Raw genomic sequence first — 15,978 nt, 5'->3', positions numbered from 1 at the left:
TTTCAGATGATGCATACATCTCAATTTTTAAAAAATGATCCTTATGACTGGTTTTATGGTCCAGGGTCACATTTACGGAACCAATTAAGGTTCTTTATAATGGAAAACGTTCTTTAGATTATTAAAATGTTCTTCAGTGATCAGTTTACACAGCTTATCAGTTTACAGCAATGCTGTAGAGATGAACCATTTTTTGGTTCCTCAAAGAACCTTTCAGTGATCAGAAACACTTTTAATAGCATTTTAATAATCTAAAGAACCCTTTTCCACTCTAAAGAACCTTTTGTGCAATGGAAAGCTTTCATGGATGCTAAAGACTCTTGGAATGGAACCATCGATGCCAATAAAGAAGCTTATTTTTAAGGTGATCACTGAAAGGTTCTTTGAGGAATCAAAAATGACTCTTTCGTTGCATCGCTGTGAAAATAACACAAAGCAATGCATAATATGGTTGCACTACACTGTTTATTTCACACGTCGCAGCGTTAGATGGCAGGAGGAAGTGAAGGCGTCGTTGGAGACCGTTGCTGTTGGTGCTCAGGAATCTGACAGCACTTGGAGTGAGGTCTCATCCTGAGCGAGGGGTCAAACACGTCTCGTGTTTTCACACCTCCTTATCACAGCTGTGGAAGAGAACGTGGCTGTGTCTCGCACGGCATGTGGCCATCAGGGGCTCGAATATTCATGCTCGTTTTGGTTACAATCTGTGCTATTTGACTGTACTGGCATCTGCATGACGAAGCATTATCATCCATAGAACCTTTCCATTGACAACAAACTCTTACACACTCAAGGCTTTTTTGCAACAATGCCATAGAAGAACGTTTTTGGTTTCCCCCATACAGCAGCAGCAAAAAAAAAAAAAAAAAAGAAGCTAAATATATATATATTTTTGTTTTTGAAATTTTAAATATTTAGTTTCAACCTTCATCAACCAGAATGTATTTTAAATTGTATTTCAGGGGCAAAAAAATACATATCCGAACTGTAAAAAATGACCGTGATTTTAACGGTAAAAAACTGTGAAAATGCTACAGTAAAAATCTGTTAAATGGTTAACGGTAAGTTCCTGTAAAATTTACAATGAAAAACCGTAAACTGACATTCCCAGAATTCCCTGCGTTTCATTTTAAATTTTGTTTGAATTTGATGTTTTTTTCTTTGAAATAACTATGTTTCTTAGTTTTTTCTGATCAGTTATGCTTATTAGGGTTGTATGTTACATTTAATGTTGTTAAATTAAAGTTTATTGCATATTTCAGTTTAATGAGTCTCACCATGACGTTGTTTAGTGTTTGTTTGAATGACACTGTGCACCTTCTATATATGTTAATAATTAAAAGCTGCTTGTGTTAGGTTTTGGTTCATCATGTGACTTTATCATCACCAGCTGCTTTTGGTGGTTATCAGTGTATTACAAAGTTACAAAACAGATTTCAGTACTTCAATAGGTTGGTATATTAACATTATATCAGTTAATGAAATTACGGTATTTAACTGTAAATTTAAGTTAAAACCGTAAAACCTAAAATGTTGTTACCGTATTTTTTACGGTAGTATTCCGGCGACCAAAGCTGCAGTTTTTTTACCGTAAATTTTATGGATTTTTTTTCACAGTGCAATCTTACAGTAGCCTACATTTAGGCTAAATGTAAATCTGGATGGAAAAGCCAAGTATGCTACATTCACTAGTTGTAGACAAACACTGTAAATGTTGATGCGATTAGTAAGGCACCACATATTTTTCCATTATTTTTTCAACTTCATTTTTTAAGTTATATATGAATTAAGTCAGTTCAATATAATTTAAGTTAAAATATTTGTTAATTTGCCAATTTGATGAACTAAGTATGAATAATTTTTTGACAGTGACAGCCTTTTTTTGGATTTAAATAATTTTAAATGCTTTTAAAATATATTTATATTTTTAAAAATATACAAAAATGTGCTAATAAATAAACGTATTAAAAATATATTTAATGTTTTTTGTGCATTGTGAAAAATATTTAAATACTTTATTTGAAAACATTTTGTTTTGACCTTTTTCTTCGTATTAGAAGACTATTTTAATAATCTAAAGAACCTAATTAGATTAGGTTCTACCTAGTTTCTAATCTAAAGAACCTTCATTGGCTCCACAGATATTAAAGATTCTTCATGGAATCATCAATGCCAATAAAGAACCTGTATTTTTAAGAGTGTAGCAGAAAAAGGTTCTTAAGATTGTTTAAATGTTCTTCAAACTAAGAACAATGTAGTTCTTTTAAGCATAGCACTAAAAGGTTCTTTGGGGAACCAGAAATGGTTCTTCTATGCTGTTGCTGCAAAAACACCCCATTGGAACCTTTTTTTGTATTATTATAAAGAACCTTTATCTATTATAAAAAAAACCAAATGTAATGATCAAATTAAGCAGCATAACACTGTTATTTCAGCAGGTTTAGTTTCAACTTCACTCATAATAAGTGACAATAATTAAACACCTAAAAGCAGTGTGTTGTACATCACAATAGAAAACAGACTAATTTACTAATAAATAAATATTTTTATAAATAAAAAAAACTAGTGCTGTCAAACGATTAATCGCGTTTTTGTTTGCATAATATATCTGTGTTCTGTGTATATTATAATGTATATATAAACACACACAGTATATATTTTGAAAATATTTACATGTATTTACATGTCTATATTTATATAATTTATATTATATATAAATATATTTAATATATAAACATAACATAAACCTTTAAAGTTGTCCAAATGAAGTTCTTAGCAATGCATATTACTAATCAAAAATTTAACTTTGATATATTTACGGTAGGAAATTTACAAAATATCTTCATGGAACATGATCTTAATATCCTAATGATTTTTGTCATAAAAGAGAAATGTATAATTGTGATCCATACAGTGTATTGTTGGCTATTGCTACAAATATACCTGTGTTACTGATGACTGCTTTTGTGCTCCAGAGACACATATACAGTACACATACATATATTATGTAAACAAAAACTTCTATTTTTGATGCGATTAATCGTTTGACAGCACTAAGATATACATGAGGCCTAAATAAAATGCTGTTAGAGGCGCCAAGATTCTGGATGTTCAGTTCACGATGCATACGACTACGGTTTCCTCCTATTTTGTCTTTTTTGGAGTTTTCTTCCGACTATCTGCATCCGCATTCCTTGACCACCATGCCCTCGTATTTATTATTCAAAACCACCACGCCGTTCTCGTTCTCGTACAGCAGGGAAATGGGTTCGAGCTCGGTGGGAACGCAGCAGGCCTGCGCGGCTCTCTGAGGACTCTTCAGATTGAGCAGCGTCTGGACTATAGCGTGTTTGGTGGGCGTCACTTCCGGAGCCAGAGGATAATTGCAGGCGCCGCGGCAGGTGAACGCCTGATAACCGGACGGAGCAAAGACAAACGAGTCCCAGCCGATGTCCTTAAAATCCACGTACATCTCGGCTTTCCTGCAGTCCTCTGTTTTAGCACTGCGCCGGACTCTCATGCCGTCGTCATAGATCAGGTTCGAGCGCGTTTGGGTTAACAGCATCTCGTCTTGATCCTCCTCTTTCATTTTCCTTTGGAGTTGATGGATTTCACTCGAGTCGTCTGAGAAGACGATCAGCGCAGGCTCGTGTTTTCCATCCGGATTCCTGTCGATGTCCAGATCTACGTTCGTATTCCTAAACGCTTGCAGGCTATCGATACGAACCTCCAGTCTGGGGGTCAATGCATTGGCTTTCCTCCAATGCTGGATGGCGTGGGTCATGTCGAACACTTCCCAGCCGCTCTCCCTGCGATGCACGTGCTTTGACGCCAGCGGATCTCTCTGGCAGCGTGCGTCGAACACGCTCACCTTCCACCCCGCTCCGATGCGCTGATGCGAGTCGGTCTTGAGAAGCATGTGGAGCCGCAGCTCTGCGCTGACCACTTGCTCCTGCTGCGGGACAGAGATGTTGAACAGGAGACGGTGTGAGGTGTGGTCTGCAGATCAGAGACAGGGGAATAACTTTGAATGAATTTCAGTAAAACTGTTGAGGTGATGCAACAGATGATGGATGATCAATCTGTTATGTGTGCGTAAGGAAAAAACAGGAGAAAAACAATAAATATTTGAAATTTGAAAGGTTAAATAATATCATATTTATTTAAATATTAATGATTTCAATAATTATTTTTTTTTTTTTTATTATAATTTACAGAATGGTAAATAATTCTAATAATAATATTAGTTAATAATATTAGTAATAATCTTTATGTATTATAATAATAGCACTAATTATAATGATTTAATATAATAATTATAATTTAAAATGTTTAAAATCTAATAAATAGTAGTAAAAATATTTATTGAAATAATAATGTTAAATAGTTATCATTTATGTTTTTATTTAAACAATTGTTAAATAATTATAATAATTCAAATAATAATGATTATTATTATAAAAATTATAATTATCATTAAAAAATTTTTTAAAGAATTAAATAATTCCGATAAAAATAAATATCCTATTTAATAATGCAGTAGTAGTACTAGTAACAATAATATTTCAATTATTTTATTATTATTTAAAAATAATGTTTTAAAGAATGTTACATATCATATTTAAGTAATAATAATAATAATATCATATTTAGTAAAATAATAACAATAAATGCATATTTGTTTTTATTTAAATAATGGTTAATTATAGTAATGCTAATAAAAACATTACATAATATAACATTTCTCAAAATAATAGCTATTATTTAAAATATTTATTTGTAATAGTAGTTTCATAAGTTATTCTAATAATTACTGAAAACCTGCAAAGAACAAAACCATGAAAAAAAGGACAGATCTCTGATCTCTAGTGTTCAAATTCAAGACACATTATATAAACACAATATTCAACAATAAATAAATCACAACTTTGCAATACTGAAACTAAATTAAATTGAAGTTGAACTGAATTGAGTTGAATAATGACACTGTTGTCTTCTGTAGAGTTTGAATGTTACATAATCATTAATTTTCAAACATTACGTTATTTTCCTGTTTATTAATGCTTTGAGACTATCTGTGTTGTACAAAGCGCTATAGAAATAAATGTGACAAAGACTGCTAAAAGTTCTCTTTCCTTTTTTTCCCCTTTCTTTCTTTCTTTCTTTCTTTATTTGAACCTATAACTATGATTGTCTGGTGTTTTTTCTTCTTCATCTGAATTAATGTATGGTCGTATGTTACATGTAGATATCTGTATATCTATATTATTTGTAGTATATTGCTATATTTACGTTATTGTTACTTTCTGTCTGACCTAAGATGAACCACATAAAAGCAAAAAAAAAAGTTATTTGAATGGATTCCTTTGCTTTTTTTACTTAGTTTTTTCTTCCTTTTTTCAAAACTTCACACACAAATCCAAGAATTGCACAAACAAAATGCCTCACATCTCTAAATGTCACAAACACAACTGAAAAGCAAACATTTGCAAACACCTTATCCATAATATTAAATCCTGTTAGATTTGTGTTACATAGAGAACTGTGTTGTGTTTTGCAAAGTCAAAGGCTGAGAATTAGTGTCTGGATCTGGTGTGTGCTTCTGCTGTTTGAGTGTCAGCTTTCAGAAACTGTGTGACAAGGAAAGATTGTGTAAGCAGTTGAAGAAAAGCTGTAATATTCACCAAAAACAAAACAAACTGAGCCTCCTCACCTTCGTTCCTGAAGCTCCTGACGATGTTGGCCGACGGCGCGGCGCTGCGGTCGTTGTTGAATCGGTTGTACAGTTCCAGCATGTACTCAGGTGGTTCGGAGCGGGGCCTCGGCCGGGGCCCCTGATCCGTCCAGTTCAACACCTGCAGAAACTGATCCAGAACCTCCTGCATGTCCACTTCATCCACAACACCTGGAGCGGAGCGGCGCTCCTTGGGAGGAGGAACCGGGCCGCAGCGACCCGAGGACAGCAGGAGAACGCAGAGGCTCAGAACCCAAACGCACCCGGCTCCAGAGAGCCCAGAAACAGGCATGACTGCGCTGGGAGAGGCGAGGGATGATGTGAAATATCAGGAGGGTTTGGGACACCTGCGCAGGTCCGTCCGTCTGTCTTTGGCCTGACAGCTCGATGTGCTGCGAGAGGAAAAACAGCCTTGTCCTTGTGGATCTTGTGATCGAGTGTGGAGGGCAGGACTACGGTGTCGACCCGCTTGTGCTGACAAGTTTGGAGATGTTGCCACTTGGTCTGTGGGCCTTTCATAGTGCGTCCGGGTTCCTCACACTTCCTGTATCTTCTTTCCATGCATGCCTTTCTCAGACGTCCAGCTCAAACGTAAGCACTTGGTACATTCACATTTACATTGGGTAGACGTACAGAAAGAGCTGTAGCTTCACCGTTGCGATCAAAGGATGGCAAACACATTATTAGAAGCAGGAAAAATGATTCCTGTACAAATACACTCTTAAAAATAAAGGTGATTAAAAGCTTCTTCACAACGATGCCACAGAAGAACCATTTTTGGTTCCATTCAGTCAAAGAACCATCTCTTTCTTACCTTTTTATAATCTGAAGATGTTAAAGGTTCATTATGGAAGCATTCAGACCAAAAGGTTCTTCTATGGCATCGTGAAGCAGCTTTATTTCTAAGAGTGTACTAATAGAAACCATGGTACAAACACAGTTAAATGTAGTTCAGGCTGAAGCTGGGTTATTTTAGTTCATTAAAACTAAACTAAAGCCATAAAAAAATATTTTCATTATTGGAAATAAATTAAACTTTAAAATAAAATATAAAAAACCTTAAAACTTATTTTATTTCAGTTAACTGCATAACCGACATTTCTCATTTCCATTTCGTTTAAGTTGGTCTTTTATATAACAGACTGAAACTGAAATAAAAAATTAATAAACACTATATAGACATTTTCAACACACACAGAAAAACCTACAACACAATTACTAAAACTTTAACTTATAAAATATAAAAACAGAAAATATAAAAATAAAAACTAATTCAACATATTACTAAAACTATAATAGTATCTCAGTGATGGAGTCTGAAATAAAATACTAAATATTAATAACATAAATATTCACAAACAAATCTCTTATCAGCTTGTTCTTTTTAATTAATAAATGAAAATAATTCAGAAAACATTTTTGTTTTTGTGGCTCATTAGACATGAAATAGAATAATTATTGAGTAGTTGATACTTCATCCAATATTTTTTTTTTTTTTGGTATTTTAATGTCTACAGCAACTGAGAACTAAAAATGTACATATGAATATAGTTTTAAAAACAGTGTTTACAAAGTGATTTACAGACAAGAAGAAAACACAACAAAGAATAGATTTGCATTTGCATGACACCGTTTTAACAAACTAATAAACTTAATACATTGCATTCTTGTCACTTGTACGCAAATCAACAAGGTTAAAGTTTTGTCCTAAACAAATCTGTTTTAAGTAATCATATTTTCAAAATGCATTTTTCTCAAATTGCTTAAAAATCAGCATAAATCTTGTGAAAACCATCAAGCAATATTCAATTAGATTAAATGTAAGATACTGAAACAAATTGCATATATTGATGATACATGTATAAATCTGTTTATTGTGCATTTAAAACACATTCAGTTTATTAGTATTGTTACAGAAATCTGACCCTGATCAAATATGCATAAATGCATTAAAATATGATTTCAAATATTAGTAAATTTAAAATAATATACAAATATTAGTTTTAGTAAAAACTGTGTAATCCAAATTTGCCATGCAATTAAATGCTGAATTTAGGCCTGAATATTAGAGTGGATTTTCCAGCTGTATCACTGATCATCCACGAGGGGTCAGTGTAAAGGCATTCAGGTGAAGTGTAACAGGTCTGCTGTAATAGCATTATCAGATTGATGAGGTGATGTGTTCAAGCATCACTCTGAAAGAGTTTGAAAGAGGGATAATTAAGGGCTGGATTGCTGTGACTGGGAAATCATAACCAGCTCACACATTAGTACAGTTTTCATGATGATGCTTGATTTGAATGCTTGATTAAGCTTCCCTGCAGGTGGCTGATGGCAGCATTTATTTGGATTCTTTCTATACATCCAGCACCAGTGACACACATGTACGGGCTCATTTACACACAACATGAAGTGGTTTTGAAATAAGTCACAAGATTAACGGCACAATGGAAGAACAGTGATGGGAGGGTTAAGTGGAGTTATAACCGCAGGATTGACAACGAAACACAGCTGACATTAGCAAAGCCTTCATTCAGACTCCAGCTGTGCTGTTCATCAGAGACTCACCAACATCAGGCTATAGATAGACAGCACCGCTGGGAAGAAATATACTGCTATACAGGAATATTTCACAAAAAAATGAACATTTGTTTTTAATTTACTTGCACTGATGTTACTCCAGGCCTTCTGCGCTTTTGTTGGAAAGGAGACACTTTTAAGAAACTCTTCAATGCACTGCATTTTACTTCAACGTACACTCAAAATGTGTAATCCAAAATTAAATTTATATTCATTTATAATTTAGAAATGTATATATTTGAAAATTTTCCATGCATTTGGATTTCATAGTTTTAACAAACCATTAAAAATGTGATGTATATTTTAAGTCACCAAGCTTTCTGCACTTAAAAAAAATCATGGCATAATTTATTATTACTATTTGCATCTATGTGATTTTAATTTACAGCAGGTTTTATAAAGGTTAATTTAAGACTTTCTAAAGAAAGTAAAAATAAAAAAAAATTAAGGAAAAAATAGAATTTTTAGTTCATTTCACAGAAAATCTCTCTCTATATAATATAACTTTTACTCTTCTGCTCATACTGCAGAAAGTGAAGTGCTTCTTCAGTATTTTTGCCTTATTTTACAGTACAAATGTCTAATAAATTCTTTAAACAAGACATTAACTTGAGAAGCAAAATGAAATAAATACTTGATCAAATTAAGTTAGCTCATGATTAAAACAAGAACAAATATCTGCCAGTGGAGTCAGAAAAATCAACTTAATTCAAAGTAAAACAAGTTTCCATTCCCCATTCACATATTTGTTCTTGTTTTAATCAAACTCACAATATTTTGTTCAATTTCCCAGAAAACAAGACTTCATGTGTTCATTTTGCATCTGCAGTAGATGTATCTTGATTTAAGGATGTTTAGACATTTCTACTGGAAAACAAGATAAAGATACTGAGGAAGAGATTCATTTTTTGCGGTGCATGCAACATTTAATGCCATGACTTTCTGCTCAGATTTTAGTACTATTACAGAAATCTGACCGGTTTCATTTCTGTATGACAGAAATATGCACTAAGTTGATGAAAATATTATTTAAAATATTAGTAGATATTTGTAATAATACACAAATAACCGTTAAACTGTTTTTTTTTACATTAACTCATGAAGTTGATTAAGTTTAGCAATTTCAACACTATTTTTAAAATCAGTTTAAAATAATTTAAGTTGAACTTGATTTGCAGGACCAAGTTGATTATACTTTAAGCAAAATTCCCTTTTACATGTTGTTTGAACATAACTGTGTTGGCAGTGTGTGTACACAACCACCCTATAATGATAAAAATCCACGCACTCATATTTTTAATCTCTATAAATCATGAGCAGTGTCTCAGAGCTTACTGATCACAGAATGGGTAAAGTATGACATCACACTTCACCAGCCCCACCCACGATGGTTGACTGACAGCCGTATTAGCCATGACCCCGCCCTGAGTGAGCCGCACACACTATCTGCCATGTTTATCTTCATACCAGAGCATTTAAAAGCAGCATTCTTCTTATTAGAGCTACAGAAGTTGTTCAGTGCAGAGCAGTGAGTGATTTTCTGCTTTTATTTTATTGTTTGGGTCATATTAACAGCGTAGACCCAAACAGCAGTCAGTATTCACCTTATTTTGCAACGCGGAAGTAAATACGATGACGTACTTCCTTATAATGTGTTAGACTTCCGTTTCGCTACCTTGTAGGTAAGGAGCGATGTGGGGAGAACACACAGAGAACACTGTTAAACGCCGTGATGGTAAATATTTACCACACCCGCGGTGTATAACACAGTGGGAGGATGAAATGAAAAAGTGGCCTGCCATAACTTATGAGGACATTTTAATTTTTTTTGTGTTGTCGCTCGGAGTAGACGAGTCTTCGATGCGGAATTATAAAAGCACGGAGGCATATCAGTAGCTGTTACCTGCACAGCGGAAAAGTCGGTCGAGTGCTGGTACATGAAATAGACAGCGATTTCGTGTTTTTAAAAGCAGACGTGAATGCAAGTCAAAGTGGCGCAAATGTGCATTCAGAATGTTAGCTTCATTCACCATTCATTTCATGGACAAAATATGCAGTGAAATATGCAATGAAAGTGAATGGTGACTGTGGCTAACATTCTGAATAATGTCTCCTTTTTTGTTCCACTGAGGAAAGTATTCAAAGTATTGGAATGATGTGAGTAAATGATGACATGTTTAATCTCTTTCATCTGTGAAAGCACTTGTTGATAGTTTTAAATTAGTAATGAAATTTTTTGGTCCTTATCCGTAAACTGATTATTGTGCTGTGAAGCATTAGGTCGGATTAATAGCATCCAAAATAAGTTATAAAATAACTTAAATATGTGTTTCCTTTTGTTCCATGAGTTTTGAAAAAGTGACGAATTGGTGTTTATTTACCTAGCACTGCTAAACTGTATCATTTTCAGTGTATGTTGGGGGGGAATCAAAATAAATTGCATCTTGACATTATGATTTGTGTTTGTGTGTGTGCATATACAGGGAGAAAAAAGTAATATAAGGTCTTGAAATTAGCTTCTTCGCCCTTCGGAGGTGCGTGCAAATCATAGGGTGCCCCACATCTACATTCAGCTCTTGTGCGTGGTTTATGATCAAAACAAATGTCTTGCAGGTATTTTTTACCTTTGAACCAGCTATTATGACACCCCCTAACTGCGCAAAGTACGCCAGTCGTTCTGTAGTCCATATTAAAAGTTAACTAGCCTGTAAAATCTACACAGTCGACGCAAAACTACGTAATCATAATACAACTAATATTAGCGGAAGTGCTTTACCGGAAATCTGACACATTATAGTTCGAAAATGGCGGCGTCCGCGTTTACATGAAAAATAAGGTGAATAGGTACTGTATATTACGCTGCTGTCACTTAATACACTGATCTCTAATATAGACATTCAATTTCTTTCTCAGCTGTTTAACTTCACAGACATAACTGACTGTAAAGGGACTACATAACTTAAAGGGATAGTTCACGAGCCGCAGGGTTTCATTTGGTTTTGTCTGTGTATGTTTTTTTGACTCTCAAATCCATGGGTCCCATTGACTGCCATTATATGACTGACAGACTGCAACGGTTTGAGTTAAAAATCTTTGTTTGTTTTCTACTGAAGAAACGAAGTCACCCACATCTTGGATGCCCTGGGGGTAAGCAGATAAACATCAAATTTTAATTTTTGGGTGAACTATCCCTTTAAACATGCTTTTAACAAACTTGTGTGAGAAAGAGACCTGTTAGTACTCACATGCTGTGTGACAGCCGCTTTCTGTTCACATGCTTTGGATGTGTGCATCCAGAAAAACAGAAATTTAAACTGATATGGCTTTAAAACGCGTGATTTCAGCGCGATATACATGATAATCAAAACCAAACAATGTTTTTTTGGCAGAGATCTGAGATATAGCTAAAATTGCACAGCCCTGTTCTGAGAAAGAGTGCGGGAAGAAGCAGCTCATTTGCATTTAAAGAGAAATGGAATAAAACAGCTCGTTTCTGCTTTCACTCAAAATAGGCATTTTCTAAATTATATAATAAATTATCTGTGGGGTATTTTGAGCTGAAACTTCACAAACACATTCTGGGGACACCTGAGATTTATAATACATCTTGTAAAAAAGAACATAATAGGTGCCCTTTAATGTAGCAACTGAACTTGAGTTTTTATTATGTGGATTTTGTTTTTGACTGTGTGCGTAATTGAAATGAATGGACATTTTTATATTCCTAAATATACTACAAAATTAATTAATTGATATATTTATTGTGCAAGGGGAAGATTATGAGGGGAAAATATCTTAAATTTCAGTTTACATGGTATGATTTCAGAAGACTATAGTGTTTAAGTTAACTATTTTTACATCTCCTGTGCAGACAGGTTTGGCTGTCATGATTGTGAGTAAATGATTGTCAAATTGGGCTGAAGAATGACTGTTTTTCTGACTTTTTCCACTCTTGACCACTTCATTGACCTCTCCTCTGATTGTGTCAGAAATAAAACCCATAAACCCCGGGACACTCTTTCACGACCTGAGCCAAACTGACCGTTCTTCAGCAACTGTAAAGTGTAATCATTAGACTTGATTTGTGCAATCATATGATTACAGCTGCACAAGTCCATCAGACTGCAGCAGTGACCGTCTGCTGACCGCTGACATTCTGTCCTGTAAAAGTCCTTCAGCAGTGAGCTATGAAATAATCATCAGAAAATCTAATTCTTTGAGACAGAACAGTTTACTGAACCTTTAGACAAAATATATGTGTGTTAAAAAAAAATGTTCATGTTGAGTATCATGTTTGATGCATTAGGCTTTTATGGCTCATTTAGTCTGATACAGTAAGAATATGTAGGAAAAAACAGCTCAATTTTATTTAGAGACTCAAACTGAGTAATGTTTCTGTGATGAAACTCTGATGCTTGTAATGTAAATTAATGAGATCTTTATAACAGTGCAGCAGATACTGACATAAAATGATCTAAATATCAGAGGTCATTCTGTATCTCCAATAATGTCTCAGTAAAATGAGATTGAAATTATCCAAACATATAATGCTGATTGAGAGATGAAGAAATAAACGCTCCTCAGATGTTTTGGAGGCTTGTGAAGATCATTCCTCCGCTGAGGAACAGTGAAAGTAAAGCTCCTGGAAACAAACGCTCCTCAAAAGATCCTGATGATCAGATTTGAGACGCACTGATTTTTCTAGAAATGATTGATGGAGAATCAAGTAAAGCTGAGCTGCTTCAGTCCAGTAAGTGTTCATCTGGAAATATGACTGCAGTTATAGACATTTACTTGATAAAAATCTGCCAAGATTTGACAGCAGAAAGACAAACAGGTAAAACAGATTTAATGGCAAAGTTTGATCATGTTTATCATTTAGATGCCGTAGAAATTGTATTGAAAATGATACAGTATAGTGTTAATCAAGCTGCAAATCTTATAAATTCAAAACATTATTAGGCCATCATACTTGAGACCTGAAAACAATATGGTGAATTAATTTCTCAATGGCGAAAAAAAAAAAAAGTTCCAGTTCTAAATTCACCTTTACTTTGCAGCATTTAAAAGTGAAATTACTTTGTTGTTTTGGTTACTAAACATTATTCTCATTCCACTGTACTAATTTTTGTACTAATGTTGTTTTGTGCATAAATTACACATTTCACCTTTAACTCTCTGTGAAAAAATTTAGATATTCCAAAAACGCATTTGATTTTTGTATTAAGCTGATGAAAATCAGTGTGCATTTGGTTCACACTCATATTTGTCATAGAAATAATTGCCACTGTTGCAGTGAAATAAAAGGAAGAAACACAAAACCAGGGTTTTTCCTGGATCAAAAAAGGTCTTCAGTGGTGGCTGATGGTCATACACACACATAGTAAAAAAGTACCCTCCCCACGAGATCTGCAAACCCAATACTGACCATAACTAAGATAAATGCAAAGAAACAGTTTGTGATTTCTAATTATATTCATACATGAAAGAAAAAACAGCCCCTGTCAGGGAATATAATAAAACTGGCTTTCATATTTTTGTAAGAAAGGATCCTTCTTTGCTAGACCTCACAATTATAATTACAATTATATCAATATTGAAAAAGCATTTAAAAGTAGCATTAAAAAGTTTATATTTAACTAGTAGTCTAATTTTCTACCATACATCTGAATAAAATCAGCAGCTGGCTAACAAATTGCTTTGTGGCTGGTTTCACCTCACTCAGTCTAAAGTAAATGATTTTAACTACACATTGTCATAAATAACCTGAGGCTGCTGTGGATTATTAAGCCTAAATATTTTATTATTATTATTATTAAGGTTTTCTTTTATTGAAAGTGTGTTTTATGTTAGTTGCATGTGAAGAATGCTTGTCAGAGAAGATAAAGATCCTTTTTTTTTTTTTTTTTTTTAGCACAATTCACAACACCGGTAATTCAGTTTAAAAAATAAAATAAAAACAAAATAAATCTCAGAATGTGCTGCATGAAAAATATGAGGTAACCCCCCCCCCCCCCCCCCCCCCCCAAGAACCAAAACTAGCAAGTTCAACCCCCCCCCCAATATTTATACCACAGTTAATGGAAACTTAGAATCAGGCTATTTATTAATTGTTTGAATCGCGCCTTCAGCACTTTTATAAACGCTGACCTCACGTACGAACCGAACGGAGTGCTTATCAGCACAACATGAGTTCTTTTAATTGTGCACGAATCAACGAATCACTCTCTGTGCGCGTTCACCAGCGCGCTTGAGAAGTGTGAGAAGATTTGTCAAATATGCGATCTATTTGAATTCTATTGAGAAACTGCCACTTTAAAATGCTATGGAGAAAGTCGAACATTATCTAAAAAAAGGCACAAACTAAAAAGACTGATGAAAAGAAGAGAAAACAATCTTGCACCAGCACTAACATAATATTAAAATATATATATATATATTTTTTATTATTATGCAAACAAACATGCTATTTACAGGTGACAAATCAGATACAGAGTAACCAGGGTCAACAAAACATACATGACAGCCAACATGGTTTGTGTGAGTATGAGTGTGTGTGTGTGTGTGTGTGTGTTGGGTTTGGAAGTATAACTAAACAAAATAATAAAAAAATTAAATAAATTAATCAAAAAAAAAAAAAAAAAGTACAACAGTAATGATAACAGTAATAATAATAATAGTAACATTAATAACAAAAATTAGAGGATAGTAATTAATTAAAAAATAAATAAATAAATAAATGTGGGGAAAGTTGGAGGATTAGAAAGAGGACAAAATAGTAATAATAATAATAATAATAGTAGTAATCATAGTATTAATAACAAAATAATAATAATATTAATAATAGAGAGAACATAATATAACAATAATAATAAAGCTATAAAGAGTAAGATATTGTAAGGCTGCCTCTGGGCCCTCCGTGGGCAAGGCATAGTTTAGGCCCAGGACGAGCCATCTAGGAGAGGAGCTGCAGGGCACAAGGACCAAAGTCTCACCCCCGGCCGCCACTCACATGCCATGTTTACCTCACATATGTACTGTATATGTATTGTTAAGTGTATGATGCATTAAAAAAGTGTGACGTGCAGTGTGGAGCCAGCCCAGTGCAAAGCCCAGACCGCCATGCTCACGTCCCACTTACCCTGTGTGTGTCTGATATACATGTATGCATTTTAAAATATAAATATTAAAATATTTTAAACTAGCTGACTACCTTTACTATAATTTATCACGTTTTACTGTAGGCTTATTTATTGTGGTAAATTTTGTCTAATTTGTAATAGATAATCTGTTAAGGGAATAGATTTTTCCCTATAGATTTATATTACAACTGTGGCATGTTGTAGCTATTGTTTCTAAAGGCTGTTGTTTCTCATAACAAATGCAATATAGATTAATATTGGCCTGGAGATGATTAATAGGCTAGCCTTATTATAACATATGCTATAGTTAAGAACTATGGGCTTTTTCATAAGAGCAAATACAAGTCAGAATCGAAAGCCAATGGGTTCTAATGATGAGTGATGGAGAAACCTTCAGATATTCCAATGATGCACAGATTACATCATTAAGAGCCTGATGAACTGTTAACGAGTAAGAAATAAACAATATCGTTTCCGGTTCCGGGTCGAACATGGCGACATCATAGCGAAGCAGCTCCCCGT

General features: G+C 34.1%; 1 protein-coding gene across 1 annotated transcript; it reads right to left on the bottom strand.

Annotated features, from left to right (window-relative positions):
* Positions 1–3,084: 3,084 nt before the first annotated feature.
* Positions 3,085–6,271, bottom strand: LOC306866117 (bone morphogenetic protein 10-like). Its single transcript, XM_079411141.1, has 2 exons — positions 5,714–6,271; positions 3,085–3,999 (listed from the first exon to the last, which is right to left on the bottom strand). Exons 1-2 carry the CDS (start codon positions 6,024–6,026, stop codon positions 3,176–3,178), a joined length of 1,137 nt encoding a protein of 378 aa, XP_079267267.1. The 5' UTR covers positions 6,027–6,271; the 3' UTR covers positions 3,085–3,175.
* Between the last annotated feature and the right edge of the window lie 9,707 nt (positions 6,272–15,978).

Source organism: Barbus barbus (assembly GCF_936440315.1).
Source record: "Barbus barbus genome assembly, chromosome: 47".
NCBI classification, from domain to species: domain Eukaryota; kingdom Metazoa; phylum Chordata; class Actinopteri; order Cypriniformes; family Cyprinidae; genus Barbus; species Barbus barbus.
The sequence above is the reverse complement of the archived record's forward strand: the minus strand, read 5'-3'. Positions and strand labels throughout refer to the sequence as shown.

Coding starts and splice junctions, on each gene's coding strand:
- LOC306866117 (XM_079411141.1), bottom strand. CDS start 6,026: ATGCCTGTTTCTGGGCTCTCTGGAGCCGGGTGCGTTTGGGTTCTGAGC. Junction 4,000..5,713: donor CAGGAGCTTCAGGAACGAAG/GTGAGGAGGCTC, acceptor TCTGATCTGCAG/ACCACACCTCACACCGTCTC.